Source organism: Hemiscyllium ocellatum, chromosome 20 (assembly GCF_020745735.1).
Source record: "Hemiscyllium ocellatum isolate sHemOce1 chromosome 20, sHemOce1.pat.X.cur, whole genome shotgun sequence".
NCBI classification, from domain to species: domain Eukaryota; kingdom Metazoa; phylum Chordata; class Chondrichthyes; order Orectolobiformes; family Hemiscylliidae; genus Hemiscyllium; species Hemiscyllium ocellatum.
Window position 1 is genome coordinate 57,881,660 of NC_083420.1, and position 15,038 is coordinate 57,896,697.

The following is a 15,038-nucleotide window of genomic DNA, read 5'->3' on the forward strand; positions in this document are numbered from 1 at the left end:
AAGTCGACCTCTAGATTTGATGGCAAAGGAAAGTTACTCTGGATTTTAATTAAAAATGTTAGTGCTTAGGAATGGACGAGCATGTGTTACACTGGAGTGTTTGAAATCTTTTAAGCCACATTATATTTAGATAGCTTAGCTTGTTTTATTTTATTTCACTTTTTTGCATACTTAATTTTAGCTTTATTGTTAAAATTAAATCTGCAGTCTGGGCTGCTTATGTTTCCGTGAATGACTGCTATCTTAAGTTCAGCAAAAACATGTAATTAATCAGGCCAGATTTCATTCAGGGATCGGACTTGGCAAGTAGTAACATCAGCTGGGATTATAACATCTTTAACAAACTTCTAATGTAACTACTGCTAATATTAGACAAATGTTTTAAAAATATTTGTATGTTCCTCTGTATGCTATTTCAATGCAGTTGTTAACCCATCTTTTTGAAATAAGTTTTCTGCAGAATTCCAGAATCATACATTTTGTTTCAATACACATTTGCATACAGACATTAAAAACCAATAATAAAATTAGGATTTGCTGACTTTGCAGCAATCCATGTATAAATAATAAGACTGTTGGAATATGACAGGAGTACAACAGCACGAATAGGCTATGCCATTAAAAGATTATTTCCAAAATGGATTCCAGTTACTTCATTTAAAAGATGGTAAATGTGTGATCCGTGTTGCAATTGGTTGCCGCCAAAATGTTCAATCATTTCAGTTTAAAGTGTTTTAACAGGTTTTTCTAGTCATGCTGCTGAAAGATACTGCAATACAAAAAGCAATGCCACCTTTATTAGACCTTACATTCTGCAATGACTCGTGTAATTACAAGGCTCTAGCTTCAGCATTTACTCACCACACCCTACAAGTATCCTTTACAATAATTAAAAACCTAATCCCTAAAGATGTACAGCATTCTTCCCTGGTATCTAGGGGAGCTTATCAAGGAAGTAGCTGAGTCAGACAGAGCTTTCCAGTTGTTCCCTCATATGTGCAAGTTAGCTAATCTCAGCAACCAGACATTAAAGTACACAGCTTCATATTCGCAATATCATCTAAAAGTCAAAATATCCCAAAGCACTTGACAGAACCATGTTAGTGGTAGTGGTAGGATGTGGGTGCAGTTGCAGGGGGAAAACAGGAGATTAAGAATTTACAGAAAACTAGGTTGCAAGAATACTTTTTAAAGAAAGGGCAAGACAACAGGATGTAGGAGTTTGCACCAATGTGTGGGACTGAGGGGGATGTGAAGGCTCCATCAATGCAGGTGGAGCAGTCAGAATAGGAATGCAAATGCCAGTTTCAAAAAAGAGTATAATGGTTGTACAACAGAAGATAGTAGGGCTGCAGAAGATTGCAGAGATATTAAGGAGTATTACTATGAAGGAATCTACACAGATCAAGGTTTTGACCTTCACTGACCAAAGGATGGATAATCAGAGGAGGTTGCCATTTGTATCCGAGCTACTAAGTTTAGTAATATTAGGAATAATTGAGATGTGGATAATGTATTTCCATGGCAGCAGAAATTAGGGAATGGTGAATGTAGGTAATAGAATGAGGAGAAATGTGGGATTTGAATATCAATTCAAAGTCAAGCAGGATACTGCAGTTTTACACAATGTTTCAGCCTTCGCAAACATCCAGAGGGAAATGTATTAATGCGTGGAACTTTTGACAGAAACAGGATATGATGGCTTCAGTCTTTCCATAGATTAGTTTATGATTTAAAATGGGGGGTGGTGACAATGATAAAGTCAAGTGTGATCAGTAATAGTATGAAAACCAGTCTGAGGCTTACAAATTATTCCAAAGTGGAAAAAAAAGGATTAAGCAGGAGACTGTAAGGCAGACCAAAAAGGTAATTGAAGGAGATATACACACCATCTTGAATCAGCAACTAAGCAACACACTGCTGTGACAGGGAAAAGAAAACCACTGAGGAGAGACAACTGAGGTGGGTTAACCATGCAGAACACCTCAGATGGATTAAAAGGAAATTAAAGGAAGAAATTATAACCACAAACATAATGTGTTGAGGAACTCAACAAAATACAAGGCATATAAGTGTTGCTATAGGTCATCAGCAGCAGATTGTACTCAACCACAAATCTGCAAACTCAGTTCATACATCCCCCAACATTACCATTAGGCCAGGAGATCCCCCATCCAATTAAGAAAGTCTTGGCATGGCCTCTTGTACTAACATCAAACATACCTAAAAAAGGAGCTGCCAACCCAGTGAAGCCACACCACAGCATTATATACATGCTATCTGAAGATGCAGCATGCAATAGGCCTAAGCAATTCCACAACCAACACATCAGATCTAGCTCTACTGTCCTATCACAGCCAGTTGTGACAGATCGTGGATAACTAAACAATAGAAATATGCTGATCCTCAATGATGGGCAAGTTCAGCACATTATGCTATAGACAAGTTTTAAGAATTTGCATCCATCCCGAGTGGTGATCCACTTTGACCTCTGGCATCACAGCTGCCTGCCTTCAGTCAATCCAATCCAATTCACTTCACATGGCATCAAGAGTGTTCAGGGAATTAGGCACTGCAAAAGCGATGGGCCCTGACAAAGTGCCAGCAATAATACTGAAAGCCTATGCTCCAGAAATAACTGTTAAGACAAGCTGTTCATGTACTGACATTTTCATAGCAGTATGGAAAATTACCCAAGTACATCTTGCTCACAAAAAAGGACAAATACAACTTGATCAAAAATAGACTCTGTGGTAATTGATCAAATTGATGGTCAGTGTTATCTCCAACCTGTTCTGCATGAACGCCTACCAATAACCTTTCCACACCAGCAAGAATCAGTCTACATCTGCCTTAAAAAAGCTGAAAGACTCTGCTTCCAATTGTTAGGAAAGAGAGAGTGTAAAGATGGCAAAAACAAGGGAACCTTTCTGCTGTTTGGATCATATTTAGTTTAAAAAAGGGTAAGAGAGATTGAGCTGATTGACCTCCAACAATCTGTGCACCCCAGTGCAAGTGGTCTTCAAGATAGTCCTAAGCCCAAGCACATTCAAATGTTTAAATGACATTCCCTTCATCATAAAAAAAAAGGTGGTCAGAAATGGGCATGTTCATTGATGATTTGCAACATCCAGCAATACGCTATTCATTTTTGATTCTGCGGATAGTGAAGCAGTCCATCCCCATTTGCAGCAAGACTTGGACGACATCCAGATTTAGCTGGATAACTTGCAATTGAGTTAGAGTTCAAGTCAGGAAATAACTCTCAAACTTGAGAGAAACCTAACCATCATCCCTCAAATTTAAAAAATTGTATTACCACTGAGTCCCACCATCCTGGAGGTTACCATTAACCCAAAACTGATCTAAGCCAGCCATATACTGTTGGTAGTGTGGCTACAATAGCTGATCAGAGTCTAATAATTCTCCTTGTCAGTATAACTCCAACACCACCCAAACAGCTCAGATGTCAACAAGCATAGCCTTTGGAAATATGTCATTGTTCCTTAATAGTTGCAGAGTTTGTAAGCAATGAGAGAAGTAGGGAATAGGATACACAATTAGAACAAGTTAATAAGGGATTCTTGAAAAGGTTACTGATAGACCTATAGTTGAAAAAGTTGATGAAACTGCTTTCTTAAACAGGAGCAAAACGAGTCAACTTGACTTTGTTGAATACTGAACTGGGAAAATTACTAGGTGAGGAGTTAGGTTTAGAAATGATTGATAGAGAATGAACTGGTAAAATTAGGGTGACAAAAGTGGCACTTTATGTTGGAAGTCAGGATGTCGATATAAAAAATGAAGCTGGAAAAGCAACAGATTAAATAGTTTGTGATACAAGATAAGGGTCTTATGCTCTTCTGTATTTTCTAGGTGGTTGGAAATCCAGGCTAATCTAGCCCAACATGGTGTTGATTAACTATGTCAAATGCATTCATAATTTGTATCTCAAGCATTTTTCCGGTTGTGGAGGAAAAGACTGAAAGATGTTGACACAGGAGTAGTCCATTCAGATCCTGAAGGTCAATGCTTTCAATAGCACCAACCTAACTCCATATGGTTTCCTAGTCCATAATACCGTCTGACTATCAAAAACGCATGGATCTCAGACTTCATATCAATTCCCAAACATTTTTTCACTTCACAATGGAATGCGCTGATTTTAAAGAAACTCCCTTACAAATAGCAACGGTCGTCCCGCACCCACTCAATCCAGTTCTCTCAAAATTTTGAAAATTGCAAACACTAATTAACATTTTACATTCTAATTTTTTTTGTTAAAACCCAGCTAATGGTGTCACGAATTTGCTTCGCATTTAACCCAGGCAAATTCCCAAGGCACAAGTCAGGAGCGTGATGGAACACCTGCCATTCACCTGGATGGGTACAACTCCAATAACACAAGAAATTTGGCACTATCCAGGACAAAAGCAGCCAATTTTCATTCGCATCACATCCACAACTAATGTTCAGTGTGTATCATTTACAAGATGCACTGCAGAAATTCAAAAGATCCTTAGACAGGGCCTTCCAAACCCACAGCCACTTTCATCTAGAAGGGCAAAGACAGCAGATACATGGGAACACCCATGGGAACAGATGCATGTTTCCTTCCAAGCCACTCACCATCCCAACTTGGAAATATATCATCAGCTGTTCAATGGTGCTCAGTAAAAATCCTGAAACTCCCTCTTTAAAAGGCATTCTCGATATACCTACACCAAATTGACTGCAGTTCATCACCATATTCAAGACCAATGGGATGACCCAACCAGTGATACCCACATCCCATGAGTGAATATATTTTTTTGAATAAATTTTATATAGAAGTTTTTTGAAAAGTAGTGGTATACAGAAGTGTGTTGAAAATGTGTTGCTGGGAAAGCGCAGCAGGTCAGGCAGCATCCAAGGAGCAGGAGAAACGACGTTTCGGGCATGAGCCCTTCTTCAGGAATGAGGAAAGTGTGTCCAGCAGGCGAAGATAAAAGGTAGGGAGGAGGGACCATGGGGGAGGGGCGTTGGAAATGCGATAGGTGGAAGGAGGTCAAGGTGAGGGTGATAGGCCAGAGTGGGGATGAGGGCAGAGAGGTCAGGGAGAGATTGCAGGTTAGGAAGGCAGTGCTGAGTTTGAGGGATTAGACTGAGACAAGGTGGGGGGAGGGGAAATGAGGAAACTGGAGAAATCTGGAGTTCATCCCTTGTGGCTGGAGCGTTCCTAGGTGGAAGATGAGGCGCTCTTCCTCCAGCGTTGCTATGGTCTGGCGATGGAGGAGTCCAAGGACCTGCATGTCCTTGGTGGAGTGGGAGGGGGAGTTGAACTGTTGAGCCACGGGGTGGTTGGGTTGTTTGGTCCGGGTGTCCCAGAGGTGTTCTCTGAAACATTCCGCAAGTAGAGGGCCTGTCTCCCCGATATAGAGGTGGCCACAGCAGATGCAGTAAATACAGAAGTGTGCAGCGTACTCCAAATAAAGCATCAGGACATTGACTATATTGAGCTAAAGCAATATTTGTCCCTTTTACACCCCAGCCCTTTAGAAAAATGGTGAAATTCCATTTGGATTTTTCATTTCTCATACCTGCCCCCAAACATTGAGCATAAATGCAGCAAATTAATATAGATACTAGGTGACACTTTATAGACACAGGTTGTTCTTCACAATAGGAATAACAGATCTATAAATGAGCTAAATTGCCAGAAATGAAGCATAATTTATGGCATATGGAATATGATGATGTTATTCTGCATTAAGTTCCATCTACCCATACTCTTCGCGCAGTTTAGCTTGTAAATTTCAAACCCAATTTTAATGGAAATTCTAGTTTTACCTATTTTGCCATTTATGGACTTCGAGGATAATAATTTGACAATGTAATAGCCTTTGAAATACTAGGGAGGCTAGTTTTCTTTTCCCCTTTCTATAGGGAGGAAAGCAGGAAATAAGTCATTCATCCTGGCTGCAGAAAGCACACACACCCTCGAGCAGGAATAACATGACATTATCATCTCAATGTTTTATCAATTATAGAACTACAGGGAGGCGCAGAATAGGCTGGGGCAGTTTTCACTGGAGCGTCGGAGGCAGAGGTGTGACCTTATAGAGGTCTGGATAGAATAAACAGTCAAGGTCTTTTCCCTTTTTGGAGGGTGTTTTGGCAGGGGGAGGGGGCAAGAGCTAGAGGACATAAATTTACAGCGAGAGGGAAAGGATTTTAAAGGGACCTAAAGGGAAACTTTTTCACACAGAGGGTGTGCGTGTATATAATGAGTTTCCAGAGGAAGTGGTGGAGGATGGGACAATTACAACATTTAAAAGGCATCTGGATGGGTATATGAATAGGAAGGGTTCAGAGGGATATGGGCCAAATGTTGGCAAACAGGACTAGATTTATCTAGGATATCTGGTTGGCATAGATGAGTTGGACTGAAGGGTCTGTTTCTGTGATATACATCTCTATCACTGAGTATTACATAACCTTCAGTACAATTAACACGAAAATACTTGCATTTCAGCCTCATTGAAATACTGTCCATTGAAAGATGACAGAATAAACAAAGTTGACAAACAACAAACAATGACTAGAAATGTTAAGATCATTTACTGCACATGCAATGAATCAACAACAGATATAGAATGGAAGTACCAGCTTTCTATAGGCTGAAATTTCTGCAGTATGTCTTGTTATCTTTGTATTCTTATTGAAGAAAGAAGTGAAATCAATCACATTTTAAAACACGTGGAAAATTAAAATCATAGAAAGGTACAAACGCAGAAAGGAGGTCATTTGGTCCATTGCTCCTGTGCCAGCATTTTAATAGTTACAATGGCTGTGTTTGCTGCTACCAAACTGCAGGAAGTACATACATCACATTATGTGAATGTCTAACAACAGTTTTTCTATAAAGAAAAAGAATTGAGTGATTTATGAAAACTTTGTTTTGCAGTGTTGACATTTTTACCACAAATTCACAGGAAATCTTTCTCAACATTGGTGCTGTGACAATCAACTATTGGCCTAAGCGTTGGAACACTATGTAGAAATTGAACAAGACCATTTGCTTACCCAAAAAGGGATAAAATAATTATGTCTTCTTTCCTTTCACAATCCTAAAAGCATAGTGATTTTCACACATTCTTTATATACATTCAGAATCTTAATTCAGTCTTTTTAAATGTAGCTCATTCTTGTATTCTTCAATTTCACAGCAGGGCTGCATTTCATATGAAATAAACTCTAATGAAAGACTTGAGACTCAATGTTAGCTATTTCACTCCACTTGTGTTGCCTGGACTGCTGACTATTTCTAGCACATTTTAATATCTTCCATTTTTAGCACCTGCAAAATTTTGCTTTTGAAAAAAAAATCCAGCATGATTTATCAAATTAGGCAACAAAAAAAAGCACAAGCAAAAAAAAGGTATAAACTAGCTGAAGTCGCAACTCCAGCACAATTCTCATTATTCATTGACAAACAAGAACATCTCACCTCATCGATCTCCTTGATCCAGCGGTCAATTCCATCAAAGGACCATCGATTAGTGATGTCATAAACTAAGAGTATACCCTGAGAAACAAAACAATTTTCCATTTACAATTCTATTATTTTTTTCTCAAGAAAACAGCTAAATACATTAAGATAGAGATTTATTCACAACCTGTAGTTAGCAAGTCCTGAATTTACAATGGGAATAAAGGAAAAACAGAAGGAAACAATGGGAATTTCCAAGGCAGCAAGACAAAACCCAGAGTTACAATGCAATCCTCTGAAAACCACAACTTTGAATAAACATTTGTATTCATTTCAGTGTTTTTCTGCACAATTAGTATTTGAAGTACAATGACAATTTAAATAAAGCAGCTTCATTAAGACTAAGCTGCAAGGACATGCCTTTAACATGAATAATAGAACATGATTAAATGAGACTTATTTACCATCATCACTTTTTAAATGATAGCGCAATTCTATGATTTTGGAAGCAAAAACCAGTAAATGGCAGCCACGCAATGTGTTAATTAAGGATGTGAAGAAATTATAACAAATGGACTTATTTATGAAGAAGTGAGAAGTGACATATCAGACAGCCAACATGGAAAGGCAGTATATTATGAATGGCATAAATGAGAATTCTAGCAGCAGGAAGGCCTGATATCCACACAAATCTTTAAGGTAACCTAATGCTGGTAGGGTACCATGTGTTTACAGATAACAGAATAAATACAAGCACACAACACTAAAACTTCATCAATCAGTAGTTGGGCCTCAGCTGGAATATTGTGGACAATTCTGGTCACAATACTTCAAAGATGTCATGACTTTATGACTGGGCAGAAGTTTCAACTATAAGCAATGCGCCCATTAGGCTACATATGGGCACTGCTGTGCAGAAGACTGCAAGGTAAATTAACGTTAAAGTACTATCCCCTTGATGCCATTCAAAAATCTTTTAACAGTAAACCTACCCACATTTTAAAAGACAACAGGAGCTATATTTAGGATACTTCTTGGAACAGAAAAGACTATAAGCAGACTAGAGAGAGATTTTAAAGACCAGAATCCTTGATAAAACAGGAATGTATTCCCTCTGACAAGTGGGCCAGATTTATAATAATTAGCAAAAGGACCTGGAGACTGAGAATTTTTTTTTTTGGAAGACTGCATCAAAGAAAAGCAAGCAAAGTGGATTCATAAAACAATGGTGGTGATAGAGAGCTGGAACATTTCTACACTCGTATGCACCAATTCACACAAACTAGACTGAAGGCACAAGACTTATTTTTGACTAAAATTCCATTAAGATGGAAGAGTACAAACTGAAAATAAAGCCTCTGGTGATGGGACTCTTTGGCATCAATGTCAGTTGATAAAATCATGATTTTTCCTCTGAATTACCCAGGTATAAAGTTGACACTAGCTTTGTCATCGGAATGGCGTGCAAACTTAAGACAGATGTGTGTAACAGGGTAAAGGAGCCCAAATCTCTCTATTCTGTGCAGTTAAGTCAATATACATGTATTGACAAACAAATAGTCATTGGAATGGAAGTGAAGCAGGGGAGTTCTGGAGGCCAAGCTAATATTCCCTCTCCCAACAACCATAACTAAATCAAATGAGATTTAAGTCTTATCTCACTGCTGCTTACAGCACATTGCTGTCAGTAGTACTATATTTGCATACATAACAGTTACTGTATTCCAAGAGTAGTTTGCTGGCGGTAAAGTGCTTAGCTATATTCTGAACTTATGAAAAAAAAGTTATTTACAACTACAAATCTTTCCTTTAAAACAGTGGAAATTACAACTCATTTTGAATTAAATATTTGGCAAACAGTTTAACATCACAGAGGTCGAGTGGCAGGAATCATCAGCGCACACAAAACTTGATCAAATGAGGGTCATCACATCTCAGGCTAGAGGTGAGGTTGAGAAGATCTCTAAGAGAAACCAGAGTCAGTGTGGGAATTGAACGGCTGTTGCTATCACACTGCATTAACCGTCCAATGACGTTAACGGACGCCTCGTAGCACTGTGCTTTACATAGGAAGCAAACTGCAGCAAACCGGGTGCTCCAGATTTCCTCCCACAGTCCAAAGATGTGCAGGTTAGGTTAATTGGCCATACTAAATTGCCCGTAGTGTCAGGTGAAGGAGTAAATGTAGGGGAACGGGTCTGGGTGGGTTGCTCTTCAGAGGGTCAGCGTGGACTTGTTGGGCCGAAGGGCCTGTTTCCACACTAAGTAATCTAACCTAATCTAATCAAACAGCCAGAATGAAAATTAGCTCACAAATACAGTATTTTTAAATTTCATGTACAACTCAATTATGAAGATGAAATCAATAAAACTGAATGGAACAGCAATATCCCTTTTATTAACATACATATTAAAAATTCTATTTTCACAGCTATTTTAATTTTACGGAAGCAGAATTATTAGCTAGCCATGGAGTGTTCTGTGGTTTTAAATTCAAATTATTTCTGACTGGTATAATTTTCTTGGTTTCTTTGCAAGATTAGATTCCCCTGCCTCCAACAGTTCTGGAATTAAATGTCTGAGTGTACTACTAAGTCAGTGATAAGGATTACTCAATCAGATGAGAATTAAAGCCGAATGATTATTACTACTTATTTTTATTACATGGTTCTTATGAAAGTACCCTTCCTGCAGTGGCAGCTGACCACAAAACTTCCCTGTAAGTTTTGTGAAGTTGCTACACATGAACATTGATTTCCCATTAAAATATGCTACAGAAAGTTAAGGCTGATTCATCATTTTTCTATGTTTGCACTCATTAAATCTCATTTTAAGGCTACAATTAGCAGTCAATCGTTCACAAGGTGCCAGATGTCCATTTGGATCATTATTGGGTAATGACAGTAAATGCATTCCCACCAAAGTCAGGGGCATCAAATATAGAGTCAAGTACAATTCATTCATTTTTGATAACATTAACCACATTTTCAGTTAAAAACATTTTTAGTCTAGTTTTTTTAAAACCTCTTCAATAGAATGGAAAAAAAAAAGAACTGGTCCTCCAAACACAAAGTAGTTCTCTCCCATGCTTGCTGTTGATTGGCCAGGGAGAAAAGGCCAGAGCAGCATAGAGTTCGAGACTGGACTAGGATTTGGGGACAAACACTAGGGCTGGGACTGGGAGCCAGTCCAGTTCTGCTAAGCCTGGAAAGAGGAGTGCAGAGGTACAATTTTATCAGGTAGCTGTCCACTGGGTTCAGTGACTAGCACAATTGGAGTAGGGAAGCTATAAAGGAGGGCTTTGGGGTGGACGAACAGTCAGCTAAATGATGGAAAACTTCAAATCACCAAGTAATTAATTATTTATAAATAAGGTTGCATGTGTTTTGGAGCAGTATTTTGAGGAAAGTGCAGCGGAGATCACTGCAATAAAGTTAAGAGATACAGTAAAAAGAGTACCAACTATTTGTTCAAAAATATTCCAGGTTTGTAAACATGCACTGGAAATACATGCTATGACTTCAGTCTCCAGAGGGTGTGTTTATTTTGTGAGCAGAAGTGTGTGTCAGTTATTTTGCATAATTAACTTGACATAAAATAATGGACATAAGTAAGAAATTAATGCCTTCCTTGTATGTTGTGGTTTTAGGTTCAGTGATAATTGAGGATAGCAATATATTCTAAATCTGCGGTGTCCAAAGACTCTATACATCATCACAAATACAAAAGATATAGTTACTACATGACTGCACAATCTAATCAAAGAGTTAAATGAGATTTACAAACTGGCCTTGAAAACTATAACATAGCCCACAAGAGGAATTCTTTAGAAAAGTGTACACCTTAGTATTACCTCAGTTTAATCAAAATAAATTCCCTTGAGCATGGCCACTATATGTTCATGTCACGAAGGGGACAAACTTGAAATGCAATGGTAAAAACACCTTAAGTGTACTTCTATAAAGGTGGCCTTACAGAATCACGTGTGCGCAATGACATATTATTAACTAAATACATGTGTTAATGACTTCAATTCGTCAAAATAGTTAAAGTAGTAGAAGAGGAGGTAAGCAATGATTTAAAGAAATTATTGACAGATATCAATTACAAAGCAAGTGCTTATTATTATTTCAAAGACTTGCTAATACACAAAATTGGTAAGTATTTTATTCTCCAGCACTAACATGAAATTAATTGCCTCAATGTGCACTTGGAATGAAACTAAAAAAAATTTTCAAACACTTCTTCCAATATTACAAGTCACTGAAGGGAGCTGCCCACAAAGATCTCATCACTTCTGTGGCGCAAGCTTCTCTTTTCTCACAGCAATTTAAACTAGAGCTACCAAGGGGATCACTTGCCACGTGACAGCAACAGCCAATGTTAGCAAGCAGGCAGGTTTTCAATCGCACGGAAATATTCATACGCAGCAAACCAGTGAGCTAGAAACACTTAAGATCCGTCAACTTTAAGTTTTCAGATAGCAAAATAAATTATTACTTCAGTTTTTATCATTATTCAAAGATAAACTTTGAAGATACAAAATCAGTGATTTTACAAAAGAACTGTTGACCTAATTTTTTTTTAAATCAGCTTTTTCAGAGCAAGGGTAGATTTTAGGTGCAATTGTGAAGTTTGTGTACCATTAAAACCCAGTTAAACCTCATTTAACAGTGCAACTTAAGGATTTTTAAAGTTTCATTAACAAGAGTTGAAGCTCCATCAATCCAATTGATTCCCATTTTTTAGTTTTGGGCTGCCTCACAGCATACTCTCTGGAGAACACAATCACTTGGGGAGTCTGCGCATGCAAAAAAAAAAATCAAAATGTTGTGCCAGTTTCAGAGGCGTAACGATGTGGATCCTTATCATTTCATTGTCACTACTACTACTGTAACAGCTGACAACAAACTTTATTTCAGTAAAAAAAATTATTTTATTTTTCTTCATTAAGCAGAGTGACTGCAGAGATGGAGAATAGAACATTTTCCAAGTTTGGGCACACCATATTGGTGTCAAGTGCTCTTCAGTAACAGAATCAGTGTTTTTAAACAAGACAGAAACATTTCCTTGGGCCCACAGCATCCATGCTGGTCATCAAACATCTAGATATTTGAAAACAACTTTCTCATATTCGGTCCTTAGCTTTATATGCTGTGGCATTTCAACTGCTCATCTAAATACTTAAACGTCTTGAGGGTTCACATCTGTACCACCCTTTAATACAGTGAGTTCAATATTGGTGTAAGTAAGTGAGGACTGCAAATGCTGGAGATTAGAGTCGAAAACGTGGTGCTGGAAAAGCACAGCAGGTCAGGCAGCATCAGAGGAGCAGGAAAAATCAATGGTGTCAGGCAAAAGCCCTTCATCAGGAAGGAGGCTAGGAGCCTTGGGGGTGGAGAGATAAATGGTAGGGAGTGGGGAGAAGGTAGCTGAGAGCGCAGTAAGTGGATGGAGATGGGGGTAAAAGTGATAGGTCGGAGGGGAGGGTGGAGTGGATAGGTGGGAAGGAAGATGGACAGGTCATGAGGACAGCGCTGAGCTTTAAGGTTGGAACTGGAATAAGGTGGGGGGGGGGGGGGGGGGGTGGGGGGGGGGGTTGGGGGAAAGGAGAAATTAGGAAATTGGTAAAATCTACATTGATGCCATGGGGTTGGGAGGGTACCAAGGCACGTGGAGATGAATTCAGGAGCAGGCCGAGACTATGGGTCAGTCAGGGTAGTCAGGTTTGTGGATCTTGGTTAGGAGGTAGAATCAGGCGGTGCGGGGTTCCCAAACTATGAGGTTGGAAGCTGTGGGTGGGAGATCCCCTGAGGTGATGAGGTTGCATACAGTCTGGGAGTTGACGACTTGGTGATGGGAGGTGAGATTGTGGTCGAGGGGGCAGTAGGAGGGAGTTCTGTACACATCACACTCTGGGTGAAAGAGAGATTCTTAAATTCCCACTAAACCTCTTGCTCCTTTCCTTAAAATGGTGCTCCCTGATTAATGACCCTTTTGTGGAAAGCTTCCTCTTTATCTATGCCCCTTAGAATTTTGTACACCTCAATCAAGTTGCCCCTCAGCCTTCTCTGCTCAAGGGAAAATAATGCGAGACTATCTAGTCTCCTCATAGCTGAATCACTCTTCCTCAGACAACATTCTGGTGAATCTCCTCTATACCCACTATACAGCACTTATTTTTCTCATAATAGTGATTTGAATTATATTAATATTATTTCTAATTTTACATATAGTTCAATCTTAACCTCCTCATTGTTTTATTTAATGCCTTGACTAAATTCAAAAATCCCATATGCCACCTTAATCAGCTTACCCACCTGCTGCATTCAAGAATCTATGAACAACATAGCATTGCTAGATGAACAGTAGTTTCCAAGGTAACAGAACATCTGTAACCTCAGTAGTGTACCCACCAAATATTAATAATGCATTACTAATTAATTTGCTTTAAGCAGTAAACTAGAAATTTAATTAACTTGACAAAATCTGAAATCCAAAATATATTGTTATAAGTTGAAGGCGTATACTGTACCTCTAAGAGTGAATGCTGTTCTGTAAGCTCTCAGTACAAGAGCAGTCTCAGAGTGTACTCGAAAATTGAAAATATGTAACATTTGGCTTCGAAATAGATACCAGAGTTGGTTGCTATTTTGACAACAATTCAAATAGACCAGTTTAATCTGTAAAATTAGCTCGCTGAGCTTGAAGCTTTGTTTTCAGACATATCGTCACCATACTAGGTAATATAAATCAGAGAGAGTTCTCAAAAATCATAAACCAGTTTAAATTATGCACCAGAATACTAAAACCCAATTGAGTTTGAATTTATTGTTTTGCCAACATCAAAACAATGAGATGATCTGATGTTGGTGATAGAAAGAAAAGCAGGCATTTTGAAAATCAGACAGAGTAACTGCCAGAGAGAGAGACCCAAGACATTGAATGAGTCTCTATCAAAAGGTACCTTTTCATATGAAATATCTTCACAAGAAGAAGAAAAAATGACGACCAGGGGAGATCTTTAGCTTTATTTTAAGACCATATAGCTGATGTAATATTAAGAAAGTGTTTTATTGGAACAGTATATTGTTATAGAGTTGGAGGCAGGTAATAAGTTTCCCTTTCTTTTAACTATTTAAGAGTTGTGAACAGTTGTTTAATGTTCACTTTTAGAGTTAAAGAATAAATTGATATTATTTTCTTTAAAATAGTGGAAATTGGGAGTTCTGTCACTCAAGTTAATAGATTATGAGGAGAGGTGAGCTTTTCTTTGTGTTTAGTTTAATTAACAGAGGGATAACAATACAAACTATTAATTGCACAAGTCAGAAAATCGATGCAGAGGTGCTATACATGAAACTAAAAGACTCAGCTAAACCTTCTTCAATGCCAAGACAGTTATGCAGTTCTATTCATCAGATCTCCATAGTTAATTTCATGAACTGGTCTCATTTTGGTAAAAGACATTTAATTAAAACTATTTTATGATGCAGTTCATCAATAGATACAGCAGACCCTGTGTCATTTATCTTGCACATTTATAAACATATAACCACACAGACCA

At 38.3% G+C, this 15,038-nt stretch overlaps 1 protein-coding gene across 1 annotated transcript in view; it reads right to left on the reverse strand.

Annotated features, from left to right (window-relative positions):
* Nucleotides 1-15,038, reverse strand: part of rab40c (RAB40c, member RAS oncogene family) — an 86,999-nt gene that overhangs the window by 7,831 nt on the left and 64,130 nt on the right. Inside the window, exon 4 of the mRNA XM_060840908.1 lies at nucleotides 7,490-7,567. Within this exon, the coding sequence (XP_060696891.1) occupies nucleotides 7,490-7,567 (78 nt within the window). The remainder of the gene's footprint in view (nucleotides 1-7,489; nucleotides 7,568-15,038) is intronic.